Source organism: Aplysia californica, unplaced genomic scaffold (genome assembly GCF_000002075.1).
Source record: "Aplysia californica isolate F4 #8 unplaced genomic scaffold, AplCal3.0 scaffold00623, whole genome shotgun sequence".
In the NCBI taxonomy this organism is placed as follows: Eukaryota; Metazoa; Mollusca; class Gastropoda; order Aplysiida; family Aplysiidae; genus Aplysia; species Aplysia californica.
Genome location: NW_004797893.1, coordinates 343,239 through 358,064, shown reverse-complemented (window position 1 = coordinate 358,064; position 14,826 = coordinate 343,239). Strand labels below are relative to the sequence as shown.

At 39.5% G+C, this 14,826-nt stretch overlaps 1 protein-coding gene across 1 annotated transcript in view; it reads left to right on the top strand.

Annotated features, from left to right (window-relative positions):
• Positions 1-2,138: 2,138 nt before the first annotated feature.
• LOC101860526 (26S proteasome non-ATPase regulatory subunit 13) overlaps positions 2,139-14,826 on the top strand; it is a gene marked incomplete at its 5' end in the record, with an annotated part of 20,617 nt that continues 7,929 nt past the window's right edge. The window contains 6 exon segments of the mRNA XM_005107692.3: positions 2,139-2,375; positions 6,070-6,148; positions 9,771-9,805; positions 10,257-10,312; positions 11,328-11,458; positions 11,836-11,997. Of these exon segments, the coding sequence (XP_005107749.1) occupies positions 2,275-2,375; positions 6,070-6,148; positions 9,771-9,805; positions 10,257-10,312; positions 11,328-11,458; positions 11,836-11,997 (564 nt within the window).

Sequence of the window (14,826 nt, the reverse complement as noted above, 5' to 3'; positions counted from 1 at the left end):
CTGCCCCTTCCCAATTGCCCTCTGGGGAATGGGCAGAAGTTGGAAAAAATCTTAGATAACTTTAACTTCAAAAGCTACTAGATCTAGTTACGTATTTCATTAAAAAAAAACAAAAAACGTGTAGTACTGTCGTGTTAGCCACTAAGTTCAAACCAGAATGTAGGCTATTAACTAAACATATTAGCGTTTTTTTTAGCCACCCTTCTGATTTGAACAGAATATTACACCCTTGTGCCACGGTGAGGCCCAGCACTTCCGACTTCCACAAGGGAGGGAATGGGGAGGGGCCGTTTTGAGTTGTGGAAGACAAAATAAAAATGTGCTTTTACAAGTGAGAAAAAGAAAGAATATTTTTGGTTCTGAAGTTTTGTTCCACGCCTGATACCTAATGAAACCGTCGCGGTAATAAGAAACCAAAACTAGAATGAAAACAAAAACACTTTGTAAAGGTTGAGAAGAAAATACCTAAGGCTATTGTGAGTGGGTATATTATTGTCAGCTCAATAAGGCAATTCTACATTCACAAGCATCTTCCAAAAAGCATGGATTTGTTTCTCACCATCATATCTTGAAGTGTCCCCAAAGAAAGCCCAATGTTATACCTTTGTTAACTTAACCATGAGTTATCAAAGAGAGACATTTGTAGACAAATCAAATAAAAGAGTTGTTGATCATCATAAATTGCATTGGTACGTTTAGAGTTGGATAGCAATAAATCTTATAACCAGAACAGTCAGAACAATCAGACCACAAAGAGCTTAAACTAAATAATTCAAATGAAACCTCACCTGGTCCACGTAAAGTACATCATTGTTTGGACCTAAAAATTGTTGCAAACAAGGTGGCCCAAACGGAATTGATCTAAATGAAAAAAAAAGCGAAAATGATAGACATCAATAAATTCAAAGAAGATGTTATTTTAAGAATTGTGAGGAAGAAATAGCAAGAAAGCAGTTTTAAATACGACGGAGCCAGGAGAAGAGAACGAGAATTTAAATTGCATCATAGAAACTGAAAACGATGAATTTTATCTTGAAAGCACATATAGATCTATATTGCAATGATAGAAAAAAAAAATGCTAAGAATTCGGATAGGTGGACACCTAATTTGTTAATTTTTATGGTCGTAGACTCTAGATCTATGTGTCCTATTCTCATTTTGATTTCATTCTGTTGTGAAACCTCTATTTTACATGTTTTTACACTCTATGAGGCTACAAATGATATTCTTTAAAACAGAGCACAAGAAAATATAGGCCTACGACAAGGCTTTCTCAGTTACAACCAATCGAAACAAACAAAAACAATTAATTTTTTTCCTCAAGGTAGCCTCTACTGGTAGCTCATCAGTATTTCTCGCATACTGTTAATCCATCTTCACCTTTCAACCTTGTTAAAGGGTTAACTTAAAGTGATTTAAAACATATTTTTCATTTATTATAGCTTAAAAAAATATTAATAATACGACACAGTTTATCTTCTGCGGACAAGCTTTGCGTTTGATGGAAACCCAGGACCGTCCTGTCCCATTTCTTTAAAATAAACACCAAAATATGAACGAATTTAGGATATGAACAATGAAACAGTAGGGCAACGATAGGCCTAGAGGATTTGCGTAACTGTGCCGTCGATCGCCGACCTTGTAATTTGTTGTATCAACTGTATTACCCTTTGATTGCCACAATCTGCTATGAAAACTTATACGGCGAACAAGAATAGGATTAATAAGAAAAAGAATAAGACTAAGACTTAAGGATAAGAATAAGACTACCTATAATAATGAGAATAAGAAGAAAGGGGTAATAATTTATTATCGATGTAACCAAATTAATTAATTAAATTGCCGTTATCATAGACGGACTGCACAGAATTCTACACTTAAGTGTAGAATTCTGTGACGGACTGTAAATTCTTGTTTGCAAAAGTTTAGAATTCTGTGCTTCCCTCCAAGGAGATAAAAGTAACACTTCCTAAAAGGACCCTCCACAGAATTCTACACTGTGTAGAATTCTGTGGGACCCAAGGAGCTTAGAAGTACTTTTAATCTCCTTGGTGGGACCAGAGAGTATAGTATAATACTCTGGTGGGACCCCAGCACAGAATTCTACACTAGCCTAAGTGTAGAATTCTGTGGGTGGACCCCAGACACCGTAAATACCTTTTTACAGAAAAGAGCTTATATTTGAGTTCTTCAGTGTTTGAAGGAAGAAAGTATTAAAATCAAGGCTTCCTCTCCTCCGAAACACACCAAACACCGATCATCAAGCGATCATCATGCCGAAAGACGTTTCAGGTTATTTAACTGAGCAACAGCGTAAAAGCTCAGGAGATGTGGCGGCTGAATGGGGTCAAATCGAAGAACTTTACAATAAAAAGTAAGTGTGGCTCAGTGAGAAAGAAGAAACGTAATGTCAGTGATTAGAAGAAAGAAACTTCAAAATAGATCTACTGCTGACATGACTCAACACAATAGAGTACAGTGTAGAGTCTACAGTAGAAGCGCAGGCTTCTCTTGTTGATGTTATTTATTTTGAATTCGATTCTTTGACTTAGCTCTTGATCTGGTCTAGTTTCTAGATGTGTTTAGGACATTTTTAATGAGCACTGCTGTAGGACCAACACAGGAAAATTGTACTTTTCAGTGGTACAGGCCTCGCCACAGTCCACGGGGCATAGGACAGGGCAGGCGTGAAAAAAGTGCTCTGCTCTGCTATAGGGGAGGACATCCATGAGCGACCGCAATGAGACAGAGTAGAATAGAGGGGTAAGGGTTAGGATTAGGTTTCTCCTTTTTATTGTGGGCCACCTCTATTCTCACCCGGGATGAGAATAGTGCAGGCTAGTCTTTTGGCTATTCTCACCCGGTGCGCGTTCACTGTTATAGCCTAGATCTAGGCCAACAAATTTTGCGTTCACCCTAAACCACAGAATTCTACACTGTGATATAACAGAAAAATTGTAGAATTCTGTGCCGTGAACAAACGTTCCATTACAACTGTAGCCTACTAAAAGCGTACAATTTTGTATGTGGGCAGTGGAGAGAGAGAGAGAGAAAGAGACAAGAGAGAGGAGTAGCGTGAGAACTTCCGGTCAAAACAAAATGGCGACCCGCGTAGTTCTGTTCGATTCGAAAAGTTAAATAGCCGTAGCATCTTTGTAGACAACCGAATTAATTTACTTTTGTGTTTTAACATCATTTTTTAACTTTGTTTTGGTCAATTTGATCGTCCACACCGATAGACAGTATTCAGAAAGAGACAGAGAGAGAGAGAGAGGGGAGGAGTAGATCTTGCGAGAACTTCCGGGCAAAACAAAATGGCGACCCGCGTAGTTCGGCTCGATTCAAACAGTGAAATAGCCATAGCATCTTTGAAGACGATCAAATTAGCTTACTTTTGTGCTATAACGTAATTTTTTCTTGGCTTTTATCAATTTGATCATCCACACCGATAGACAGTATTCCAAAATGAGGAAAAGCAGGTCTTGTTTCGCACCGGGTGAGAATAGCCTATGCTGGCAAGTCTCACCCGGGGTGAGAGGTAGATCGTTTTTCTATTCTCACCCCGGATGAGAATAGCCACTTCCTTTATTGTGATTGTGGCGCTTTTTCGGTAGTTCCCACCCCGCATTTGTTATTCTTCGGTTTTGGCCCCAAGCCCAAGAGCAGGGGGGTTTCAGGGGGGCTTGCCCCCCTGACCTAATAAAAACAAGATGGGGGGTTTCAGGGGGGCATGCCCCCCTGAATTTTACCACAATTTAATGTTTTGCAGTTGTTAGGTTTGACATCTTAGCTTGCCGCGAATCAAACGTATATAGATCTAGATGTAGGTCAGGCTCTATCAAATAAGGGGGGTGGGAACTACCGAAAAAGCGCCGTGATTGTTGAGGTGGTCGCTCGTTACAGAAGTAGGCTATTTCCGCTAGATTGCTAGATTTCTATAGAATATAGATCTAATCTAGATCTATATAGCAATGACAATGAAAAATTAAATTTTCATCCAAATTGCTTAAAAAAGGAAGTAGCTATTCTCACCCGGTGTGAGAATAGAAATACGATCGACCTCTCACCCCGGGTGAGACTTGCCACCGTAGGCTATTCTCACCCGGTGTGAAACAAGACCTGTTTTTCCTAATTTCGGAATACTTTCTATCGATGTGGATGATCAAATGGATAAAGGCAAAGAAAAGATTACGTTATAACACAAAAGTAAGCTAATTTGATAGACTACAAAGATGCTCTATGGCTATTTCACTTTTCGAATCGAGCCGAACTACGGGGGTCGCCATTTTGTTTTGCCCGGAAGTTCTCGCAAGATCTACTCCTCCCCTCTTCTCTCTCTCTATCTCTTTCTGAATACTGTCTATTGGTGTGGACGATCAAATTGACCAAAACAAAGTTAAAAAATGATGTTAAAACACAAAAGTAAATTAATTTGGTTGTCTACAAAGATGCTACGACGGCTATTTAACTTTTCAAATCGAGCCGAACTACGCGGGTCGCCATTTTGTTTTGCCCGGAAGTTCTCGCGCTACTCCTCTCTCTCTCTTTCTCCCTCTCTCTCCACTGCCCACAGACAAAATTGTACGCTTTTATTAGGCTAACACTAACAGTAGTAATGTAACGTTTGTTCACGGCACAGAATTCTACAATTTTTCTGTTATCACAGTGTAGAATTCTGTGGTTTAGGGTGAAAGCAAAATTGGTTGGCCTAGATCTAGGCTATAACGGTGAACGCGCACCGGGTGAGAATAGCCAAAAGACTCGCCTGCACTTTTCTCACCCGGGGTGAGAAAAGAGGCGCCTAATGAAAATAGAGTAAATTCTAAGAACTGTAGTTTTTAGATTTTAAAAATCCATTAATAAATTAAACAGTTATTGGGATTTTTGTTTGCAAAATGTTGGAGGACCTTCATATAGGAAAAAAATCGCTTAAATGTGGGACGTCTTGATGTATTTTGAGGAAAAACTGTTCATAAATCAGTAATGAATTGGAGCATATGAATGAAACTTGGCATCTTCATGTGATTTTTAGTGCAGAATCTAATTCTGCTATCACTTTTTTCGATGTCTTTATTACTTTGGATCTTAAAGACTGATATTTGCGAGAAATTTGTTGAATTGCGTGACATCGTTTTTACCGCGACGTGATCTCCCCTTCTAAAACTCAGTAAAGCGCTGTCGGGAAAACCTGCGATGTAGTCATCGGTGACCTATATAGTTATAGGCAGCCAATCACATGCCGCCTAGCGATCACGCGCCTCTTGCATGCCGGCACCTCGCGTTTGGAATGCGTGATCTAGTTTCCAGCTCTAGTGTTTTATCAATGGATGGGTAGTAATTTTAAGTTGTTAGTTAAAATCTACTTAACGCAGAGATCTGAAATTTTACAACATTAAAGAAGACATGTGGGGCGCTTGTGTGGTCGGTGACCAACCCGCAGCTCCGCTTAGTTTTCGAACGGCAGAGGAAATTCGCACAAATACAGCAATATCTCCGGGTCTAGTAATCGTTCGGGATTGTGCGCTGGCATGTCGTTAGTTTAACCTTTCCTCTGATTGGTTGCCGAGTTTCATTTATTTTCGTCCAGGAGTTTTCCCGTAACTATACTTAGAAGAGAGTCACTTCCGATTCCGAGCGGCCCAAAAATTACCCGTCGCGCGGAGGCCGATTTCTGGCGCAAGGCGCAGCGGGCGATTGGCATTGCTACTATATATGACTCAATATATACTGAACTTGAACATTAGACAAGGTAGGTGAGAAAGTGATTATAACACTTAAAGTAATAGTACTATATTAGCCCTACTAGCAAGCCTTCATATGTGAAGTCTAAGTTCAGTCGTTCATTTCCAAAGATAGGCCTGAGCTTCAGGAGACTTGTAAACCATGTGTTATTAAAAAGTGTGATTTTAGTTGCTAGGATTATAAACTTTGATTTTAAGCATACTGTTTGTGTTGATGTTGGCTATGTTGAGTTGGAATGTTTGAAGTAAGTGTAGTTTTGACTTGACGGTGCCACCTTTTGAGCTTCCTAAGTACTTCATCTGTCAACCTTTCTTTTCTTTGTTTAGGTTGTGGCATCAGCTGACATTGAAATTGCTTCAGTTCGTGAAAAATCCCATATTTGCCAGAGGAGATGGACTGCTTCGGGTAAGTGGGAGCCAAGGGAGTCCTCTGGATTGTTGATGAGTGGTTGATAACCTTCAAGAATTAATATATTTTGGTACCAAGGTTTCATTACTTGCGACAGAGTGACGCTGTGACAACTAATGTGGCGTTAATTGTAACAGAGTGATCACGGAACTCTTTTAACGTTGATGATTAGAATCTAACATCATTTAGATCTACCATTAGGCCTAGTATCTAATCTCCTCCTGACAAGGAAGGCTTTCTAGAGCAGGCATTCAAATCTTATGACGAATTTGACAAAGCTTTTCTAAGTTTAAAGATGAACATTTTGTTGTCTTTAGGAAGAAATCATCTGAAACTTGAGAAGGTGAGCTTAAAATGTGTGGCAAAAATCTACAAAGACTTTCTGTACAGTTATAAGTAGAGTTGACTTTATCTGTAAACATTATAGACAGCCCAAATACTGAAGCAGCAAATATTACAACAAAACATCGGCAGCTTACAACAGCAACAAAAACCACTAGGGGCAACAACACAACAACGGCTGTCTTTGTTAGTTTGATGTGTGTGTGTGTGTGTACGCGCGCACGTATAAGGCCACAAGCATGTGCGGTGTGCATTTGTGTATGTGCATGTGTATTTGTGTGTGTGTGTGTGTGTGAGAGAGAGAGAGGGTGTGTGTGTGCACGTGTGTGTGTGTTATTCTTTTTTCTTATTAACTTCTGTTTTTGTCTCTGACTCACTCTGTCTAAATTAACACTGCATTAATTGTCGGAGTCACAATAAACGCCACGTTAGTTGTCACAGCGCCACTCTGTCGCAATTAGCGCTACGTTTGCAAATATCTCTGTACCCAGTTGTTGAAAGACAAAATAAATCTGTATTACTACGAAAATAAGTGCGTGGTGGTAGTGTTACACAGCATATTATCTAATAGTCGAAGTCATACCAGTGGGTGGTTGGCGGGTGCTCTGGTGTGGTTTGTTTCTTTTTTTCCTATCAAACATCTATCGTCCTTATCTCCCCTTTTTCTTTTTTATGTTTGTTACTCTCTTGTAACACCTCTAATCTTCTGGCGCTCATATGACCCTATGCAGTTGCAAGCGCCGCAAAACCCTCTACTAAAACTAAACTAAAGAAGTCATACCGTCAATGAAAATGGAATTTCACTTTGTCCGATGTGAAGAAAATGCCAATGTAATTTTCTAACTCTTTGGCAAAAAACATTTTTAGTATTAATTAGTATTAAACAGTTTCTGCTAATTTGTAGCAATGCCAATTGGGCTTGCGTACATGACAAAATTTTGGTCCCAGCTTACGGGCGTATTTTTTTGACCGGATCAGAGCGTAAGTGGCCAACTTTCTCTAACACAGTCTTCTCTATGTTTGGACTAATCAGTGGCGGTGAGTAGTGAAGGGCTCACGGGCTTGAGCCCCTACCACCTCCCCACCCACCACCCCCAACTCTATACCAAAGTAAACCAAGGTTTCTCCTTAAGAAATAAGCAGTTGAAACTGTTATGACCACACACAGTGAACACGAAGTGATCAACTCGGCGGCTTGGTCGTTTATCTAATCATTGTTGTCATCGCTTACAACTATAGTAACCCAGCAGCCAATCAAATGTCTTTAGGGCTCAGCAAGGGATGAGCCCTTTCTCACGGCCCGTCCTTAATGAAACTCTTCTTGTAAAAAAGGTAACAGACTTGAAAAAATAATACTGCAACGAGAGCTCATGCTCTCCTAGCCCTGACAATGGGGTGAAAGTTTACGACACACTTTCCCCCAGTGACACAAATAACTATGCGCTAAGAACAAAGAGATGGAAAACAAAGGTAACTCTTCTCGTTTGAATGGTTCTCTAAATGCCGTGGCTCACCGTGAGTCAGTATAGAAAAATCATCACATTTTAGTTCTTATAGCTTGCTATTTGGTGATAAAGAACTGTAAGCAACCTAAGCCCCACCCAAATTTTGGTCCACCCACCGCCACTGGGACTAATATGATATGAATGAAACTTACAGCCAATCAGAAAATAGGGCAAACTAATGATATCTGGACGTAATCTTTAGTGTCGGAAACACTTTCATAGCAGATATTCGGTAAACTATAAGGAGCTTGATTTACAACATCAACAAGGTAAGAGATCTATCTTTCCTTTAGAGTGTCCTCAATTATGGAAGTGCTGTGTTAAGTAGTTGTATAGAATTTATCGTAAATGTACCACTACCCCTCTGTCCAAAGCGGCTTCACACAGAGATCGGCCATTTTTCCACACTCGGCAAATCTGTGTGACCTACAAATCCTGGCATGATTATTCCGAGCTCGTTCATTGGTCACTTGAAATGGGGCATGGCCCGGTACGCGCATCTGGTTGTTTTTCTCCCTGTTCCCATGTTACATCGTAATAGTAGGGGGTTAGTGTATCAACAGAAAAAAGAAAGCTTTCTAATTGTAGGACATGTTAGAATCAATTGAATTATATTTTATGATTGGCATATGTCTAAAGTCATCAAAGAAAGTTTTGCCATTATTTAGTCATGCTTGCAACATGTTCTGAAAGATCCCATGATGTGATATGGTGAGCATTAAAAATGCTGTTGTCCCAACGCCCCTTTTTCTCAAAATAGTAATATATGTAAACTAACATTTTAATTACAATAAAATAACTACAATATGGTAAAGTAAATCTGACTGCAGAAATGAATTCTCCGTCCTAAAACGCATTGGGCTGCCAAGTTTCTTTCAAATGCTCCAATTACAGAGATGTCAATTTTCTTACAGAATCTGTTGTTACCTGGTCCACTTTTTAGGATGAGTATTTTCCTATACAGGTTATCCATGTTTTGCAGTACTTTACAACCCCATAACTTTTTAAATCATGAACCCATTTTTGTTATATTCAAAAAGCTAATTCTTAGAATAGAGAGCCCTTTCTAAGTACCAAATGAAAAAGGGCTAAAGCGAAAAATTCAATTTTCCATTGGCATTGCTGGCTAATGGGTTTCTCCTGATTTTGATAAAATCTTTCTCCTCAGCTGTACTATTACAGCTCTTCAGAGATTTTCTTAATCTGAGGATTAGATTGCTCTTCATTTGTAATAGACTCCCATCTGTTCATCTTCTCTATTATTTTATGCCAAGCATTTTAAAATTGCTTGTAGTTAACATGTTAGGTTAGCTGAACATTAAAGCTTTTCTTATAATGCTCTTGCTTCGTTGTAGGTTATATCAGGTTGAGAGAAGAGTGAACGTTTTTAAAATCTCTCAACTTGCCAGAGGGGGGGCTGTCATAAAACCTTTACACTGTTGAACTTTTCCTGTAATATTAGGAGAGAAGCAAATTCGAAATATAGACACTTATAACATAATTATTTTTGAAAATTATTGGTTAGTGTAAGAGTAAAAAGTGTTGTAAATTGGATAGTGTGCTGAATAATTTTTTTAGACCCAGCTCAGCCAAGTACCTGTTAGATCAGGGATATCAATCAATTGCTCCTCTTACCCCAACCCTGTGCAAAGGGTTAACATTGTGCCAAGTGCTTAATTTTTCTTCTGTTCTGTATATTTTGTTATTGGGTTATAGTACAAAGAGTCATCATGAGCACATGTAACCATTCAAACTTTGGCCTTTGCTTTCAGTTGTACGAGAATTTCCTCTCTGACTTTGAGCACAGGTAAGTACTTTTATTTCTTTACACTCACCTTCCTTTGTGGTTTGAGAAATAATGTGTTATATCTTGTGCAAATTGTCTCCATCTAGTTATTTTTGCATACACCGTAGTTACAAAACTTTCCTTTTCATACAGAACATTCAGTGCAACCATCTTTCTTTATTCATTTTTAGAATACTGTATGCCTGTACAAATTAGTTGTTTGGAAAGGAGACAATGTGACCTTCACCTTCACGCCAAAAGTTTTGAAAAGTTGTGCAGCTTGTATGTTCCTGTGTAGTTACATGAGTTTATATCTCTATATTATTCTATTTCTTAGTCACAACAAAAAGTTGATCAAGTTTCATGCCCCAGGAAGCCAAACTTACACTATAAACATTTCTCAAAGCTGCATCTGATATTTACTGAAGGAATAGCAAAATAAAAAGGCTTTCTTCTCTGGTTTGTTCCCCAGAATTAACCCGCTATCATTGGCAGAGCTGTGTGTTTTGGTAGTAAGACAGATCCCAGGTGAGAAGAGTTATTGCAGTTTTATATACACATTGAGAAGTTTATGTAGATTGGTCAATGGTTAACAGTGTTAATTTGTACAGCCCATTCTGTGCTGAAAACGGATGTCCAGATTGCTGACAGCTGGTCATGAATTTCAATGAGTTTGCACTTGAGGATGCTTTCTTGAAATAAAATGTGTTTTTTAAAATCATAACTGTTTGCTTAATTAACAATGGCAGCCCATTTATTAAATTCCTATGCATTTGGTACCTTCTAAAGGGTAAGGATGATTATTGACTCTTGCTCTGACACAAAAATGTTTCTCTCAAAATGGAATTTTGGATGTAGCCAATGTTAGTGACATATTTTTATCATCATAGCCAAGCTTACCTCTGGGGAAATTCTGTGAGAGAAGGGATGTTGTCTGACCAGCTGGACTGAAGCTCTTCGTCCTTTTGGGTTAACAGAAAAATGGTTGATAGGTATCTGGCTGTTTATTTTGGAGATGTGTTTTCTGAAAGAGTGTCTTTTGCTCTCCCTGAGGCGTCTACGTGCCTCAGCTCGAGCTTTTCAATTCGGTATGCAATTTTGTTTACTGTAGTGCTATTGTCGACGGCTCTCCAATGTGCTGCCTTCTTTTTCTTTTCAACATTATCACACTCCTAAAAGACCCAGACTTGTTCGTGTGCGGTTGACGGGTGCTCTGGTGGAGTTTGCTCTTTCTTTCCTGTCAAACATCTATCGTCCTTAATATGTCTCCTTCTTTTTTGTTTGTTACTCTCTCGTAACACCTTTAATCTTCGGCACTTATATGACCTTATTGTGTTGCAAGTGCCGTAAAACTCTTATGAAAAAAAAAAGACCTTGTTCTTCCACAGGCTGGAGATGTTTTTGGAATGTATTTATGAAATATTTCTAGAAGCGTTTTATGAAATTTGTTGTAGTTGAGGCCAAATATTTGGAGTGAGAAAAATTGAAAAATGGTCCCAATGGAAACAAGACCATTACCTTTTGTTTTGTGTCACCTTGACAGACTCTGCACAGGCAATTGAATTCCTGGAAAAGGTAAAGGAGAAAGTCAAAGCCAATGAAGAGGCCAAGGTCCTAGTCATGACCTCCATAGGGATTATCCACCTGCGCAACAAGGATTTTCCTCCTGTCAAGGTCAGTTGTGTTGTGAACATGGGTTTTGCAAGATTGCAGTTAAAAGAAGCTAGAAAAATACCCTGCATTGTTCTAAGGATTTAGTAATTGGCTCCATTAGCCTCCATGTGCTATAGTATTTCTTGTACTTTGTTGAATAATCCAGGGTCATTCCTTGTTAATTTTATTTTATTTTATTGTATTTGTAAATTGTACATTTTTAAAAGTACTTTCCACCTTTTGTAGAGGGAAATAATTTTAAGTACCGCTTTCTGGATGATGATCTGAAATGAGTGAAATACTGTTATCCATTCTGTGTTCGTTTGCATCAGTATTGGGATTGAAAGATGCTAAAAATGTTCAATCATATGAGTCAAGGAAAGGAACTTTCTCCACAGGCTCTAATGGAAGAATGTGAAAAGATTCTTGAAGACATTGATGGCGTTACAACTGTCCATGGTCGCTTCTATGAACTTACCAGCAACTACCACAAGCTGATGGGGAACCATGCCCGCTACTATCAGGAGGCTCTGCGTTTTCTTGGCTGCACTGACCTCAAGGTGCTTGTGTTGAAAGTTTTTGAAATCACTCTGTATTAGTTAATTAAGATATAATTGTTGTAGCTATTTTGTCAGAATTATTCTTATTCCTTGTGGTTCTATTTACCTCAAATTTCCCCCACTGATCATGAATGCTAATTTTGGTCAAATTTTATAAAATGGCTAAAAAAAAAAATCTCCCATAATGCTACATGGATTTTCTCATAATCTCTTGCTTTGGTAGTAATTTTTCTTTTCAAAGGTCTTCTGTTTTTATCCCTCATCTGTTCATGCTATCTTGAAAAATATTTCAAACTGGCAGCCATGTGGTAAGAAGGTTTCAGGCTTCTCTTTTGATTGTGATTTGCTTTGCAAAGATGCCAACCAGTACGATTTTACGTATTTTAGTACGATTTTTTTGCCGAAAATATGCGAAAAATACGAGATTCAGCTTGGGCGAGTAATCCTAATTATCTCAAGTCCCATCTTTTGTCAAAATAGTATCAGTATCGCAGAACTGGAATATTTGAAAACCATGTCCGATAAGGTCAGTAAGTTCATTTTTGCCAGTCGCGATCGTGATATTATATTCGTTCAGCTTTTCCCCATCCGGAGAGTACATTTCACTTTCACGCGAATAGGCAGCTATGGCGGCAGGCAGAAGCGTTTGTGACACTGAGGCTCGATCGGGAAAATCAAGATCTACTTTCGCTTTCGTTACCACCAAGAAGTTTGCCAGCAGTTGTCTGATAACACAACATTTGTGACATGCAGGTTGTGCAGTATAAACGCAATGTCGCCGTGCAAATAAAATTTAATAAATGCTCGGACTCGTCTCTGTGCTGTCGCTTGTGGAAAAAAAAGAAAAGAAAGTACAAGTATCGTCTGATTTTTAGATTGTCTAGCTGGCCATCGTGACCGGTCACTGAACTTGCTCGCATTCGCATCATAAATAAATGCGGCATCGTGTGAGTAAGGACCGTCTTTGGTGGGAGTAACGGCGTTGCGAAGTATAGGACTACGGAATAGGGGAGGAGATTATTGATTTTTTTTTTTTGGTTTAAGATACTATCGGGGGGTGGGGGGTTTAAGGCAACACCAGAGGACAAAAACTTGGAAGGGCATTTCAGAATTTTCATTAGAGCTTTCTGCAAAGCGCGCGTTGGTGCAGGCCGTGTGCGGAATCTGGACCCTTCATACTTTGCCAGTCTGTGTTCTTGAAATAAAGTGTTTGCGTTTTATTGGGTGGGTGACAGTAAATTATACCTACAGTGTATGTTGTAGCTTTCTGTTTAAGACTGGCAGATTTTCAGTGTCACTGAATCTTGTGGCGTCGGTAGCCTAGTGGTTAGGCTGCCGGACTCGTGAGCGTGAGATTGCGGGTTCGGGGGTTCGAGCCTCAGCTCGGTCCGACGTTGTGTCCTTGGGAAAGACACTTTACAGGAACTTCCCACTTGGCTCGGTCCTATAGGAGACGGACGTTAAACTAGGAGGTCCTGCCCCTTAAATAACCTAATAGTGTTGATAGGGGCGTTAAACCCATACCATTTCACCATTTCACTGCATCTTGCCCTCCTACAGTTGTTACAACTCTCACAGTGCACGGGTCTACTTGAGCCATTCATTTGTGAATAGCATCTAAAACTGGTGGTTCAGTGATTTTCCTTCCATCCCGGGGTAGGAGATAAAGCAGTGGCTGTAGGTGCAATGCTACAAACCAAAAACCCAACTCCATCACAGAGAGATTGTTAGAAAAATGAATGGGTATGATGGTGTCTGTTGTATTATATTGAGAAGTTTTTTGAGGAGATAAAGAAGAGAAAGACGCTATTAAGAGCATAGTTGCTGTGTGTTGCTGGAGTACAAAAATTATAATATAATAATAATAATACCAATTGGAAGCTAGCTTTTCCCCCCTCCCAGAGCAATCATGTCCTCTCATCCGAGAGATGGGGGCAGGGGAAGTCATGGCAGATCTCAGAGGGTTAATGTTGTCAACAAGCAAGACGTAAATGGTCTTTGCACCTTCTCCGCAGTCATACGGCTCTCCGATAAGTGCATGCTTAATACATGTATGTAGCTGGGTATTCCTTATGTAAAGTCACATCCAGTACAGTGCTGACAATGAGCCTCTGCTTTCCACCCCACCAATACCCGTCCCAACTCCAGGTCAAAGAAAGGTTGTCGATGGAGAGAGGAGAAAAGAAAAGTTAATAAATGTAATAAAGTAAAACAATAAATAGAAAGAGTAAGATACATAGTAAAGCAATGTGTCTCTTTTCGGGGTCACCCCTTGACCCGTTAGCTTCCTCTTTTTCTTTTCCTATTCGAAGAGTACTAATTAGGCCAGGGCAAGATCGACTCTGGGATCGATTCTTTCGAGTCCAAATGAGGACTCAAAGAATCGATCTTGTTCCCAGACTCTAAGCTTCGAGTCCGCCCAGAGTCGACGCCTCCCGTCTCCTTTTTTTAGCCTGGTTCCTAGCCTAGACTCCGAGAATCGAGGCAAGAATCTAAATCTCTACCGCACTATTACAGTCCTTTTGTGGGATAGGCCTAGGGCTGTCCCACCCCACAGTCGAGTTTTTTGCTTCAAAACAGACACCGCACCAGGACGGGACTGATCCGGCGCATAAGGCGGCTTCTTTGATGTTGGCCTAGGCGGAGTTAAAAATGCATTCCAAAATTTTTTTAAATATTGGCCAAATTTAAGAAATAATAAGATTTTCGTGATCAGCGACCCAAAATTAGCAAAAAATACGTGGAGAACCCATTTTAATGCCCGATTACCAAGTTAGATTAATTTTTGTGAGTTTTGTTTACTTATGTTTTTTTTTCACTATTTGAATT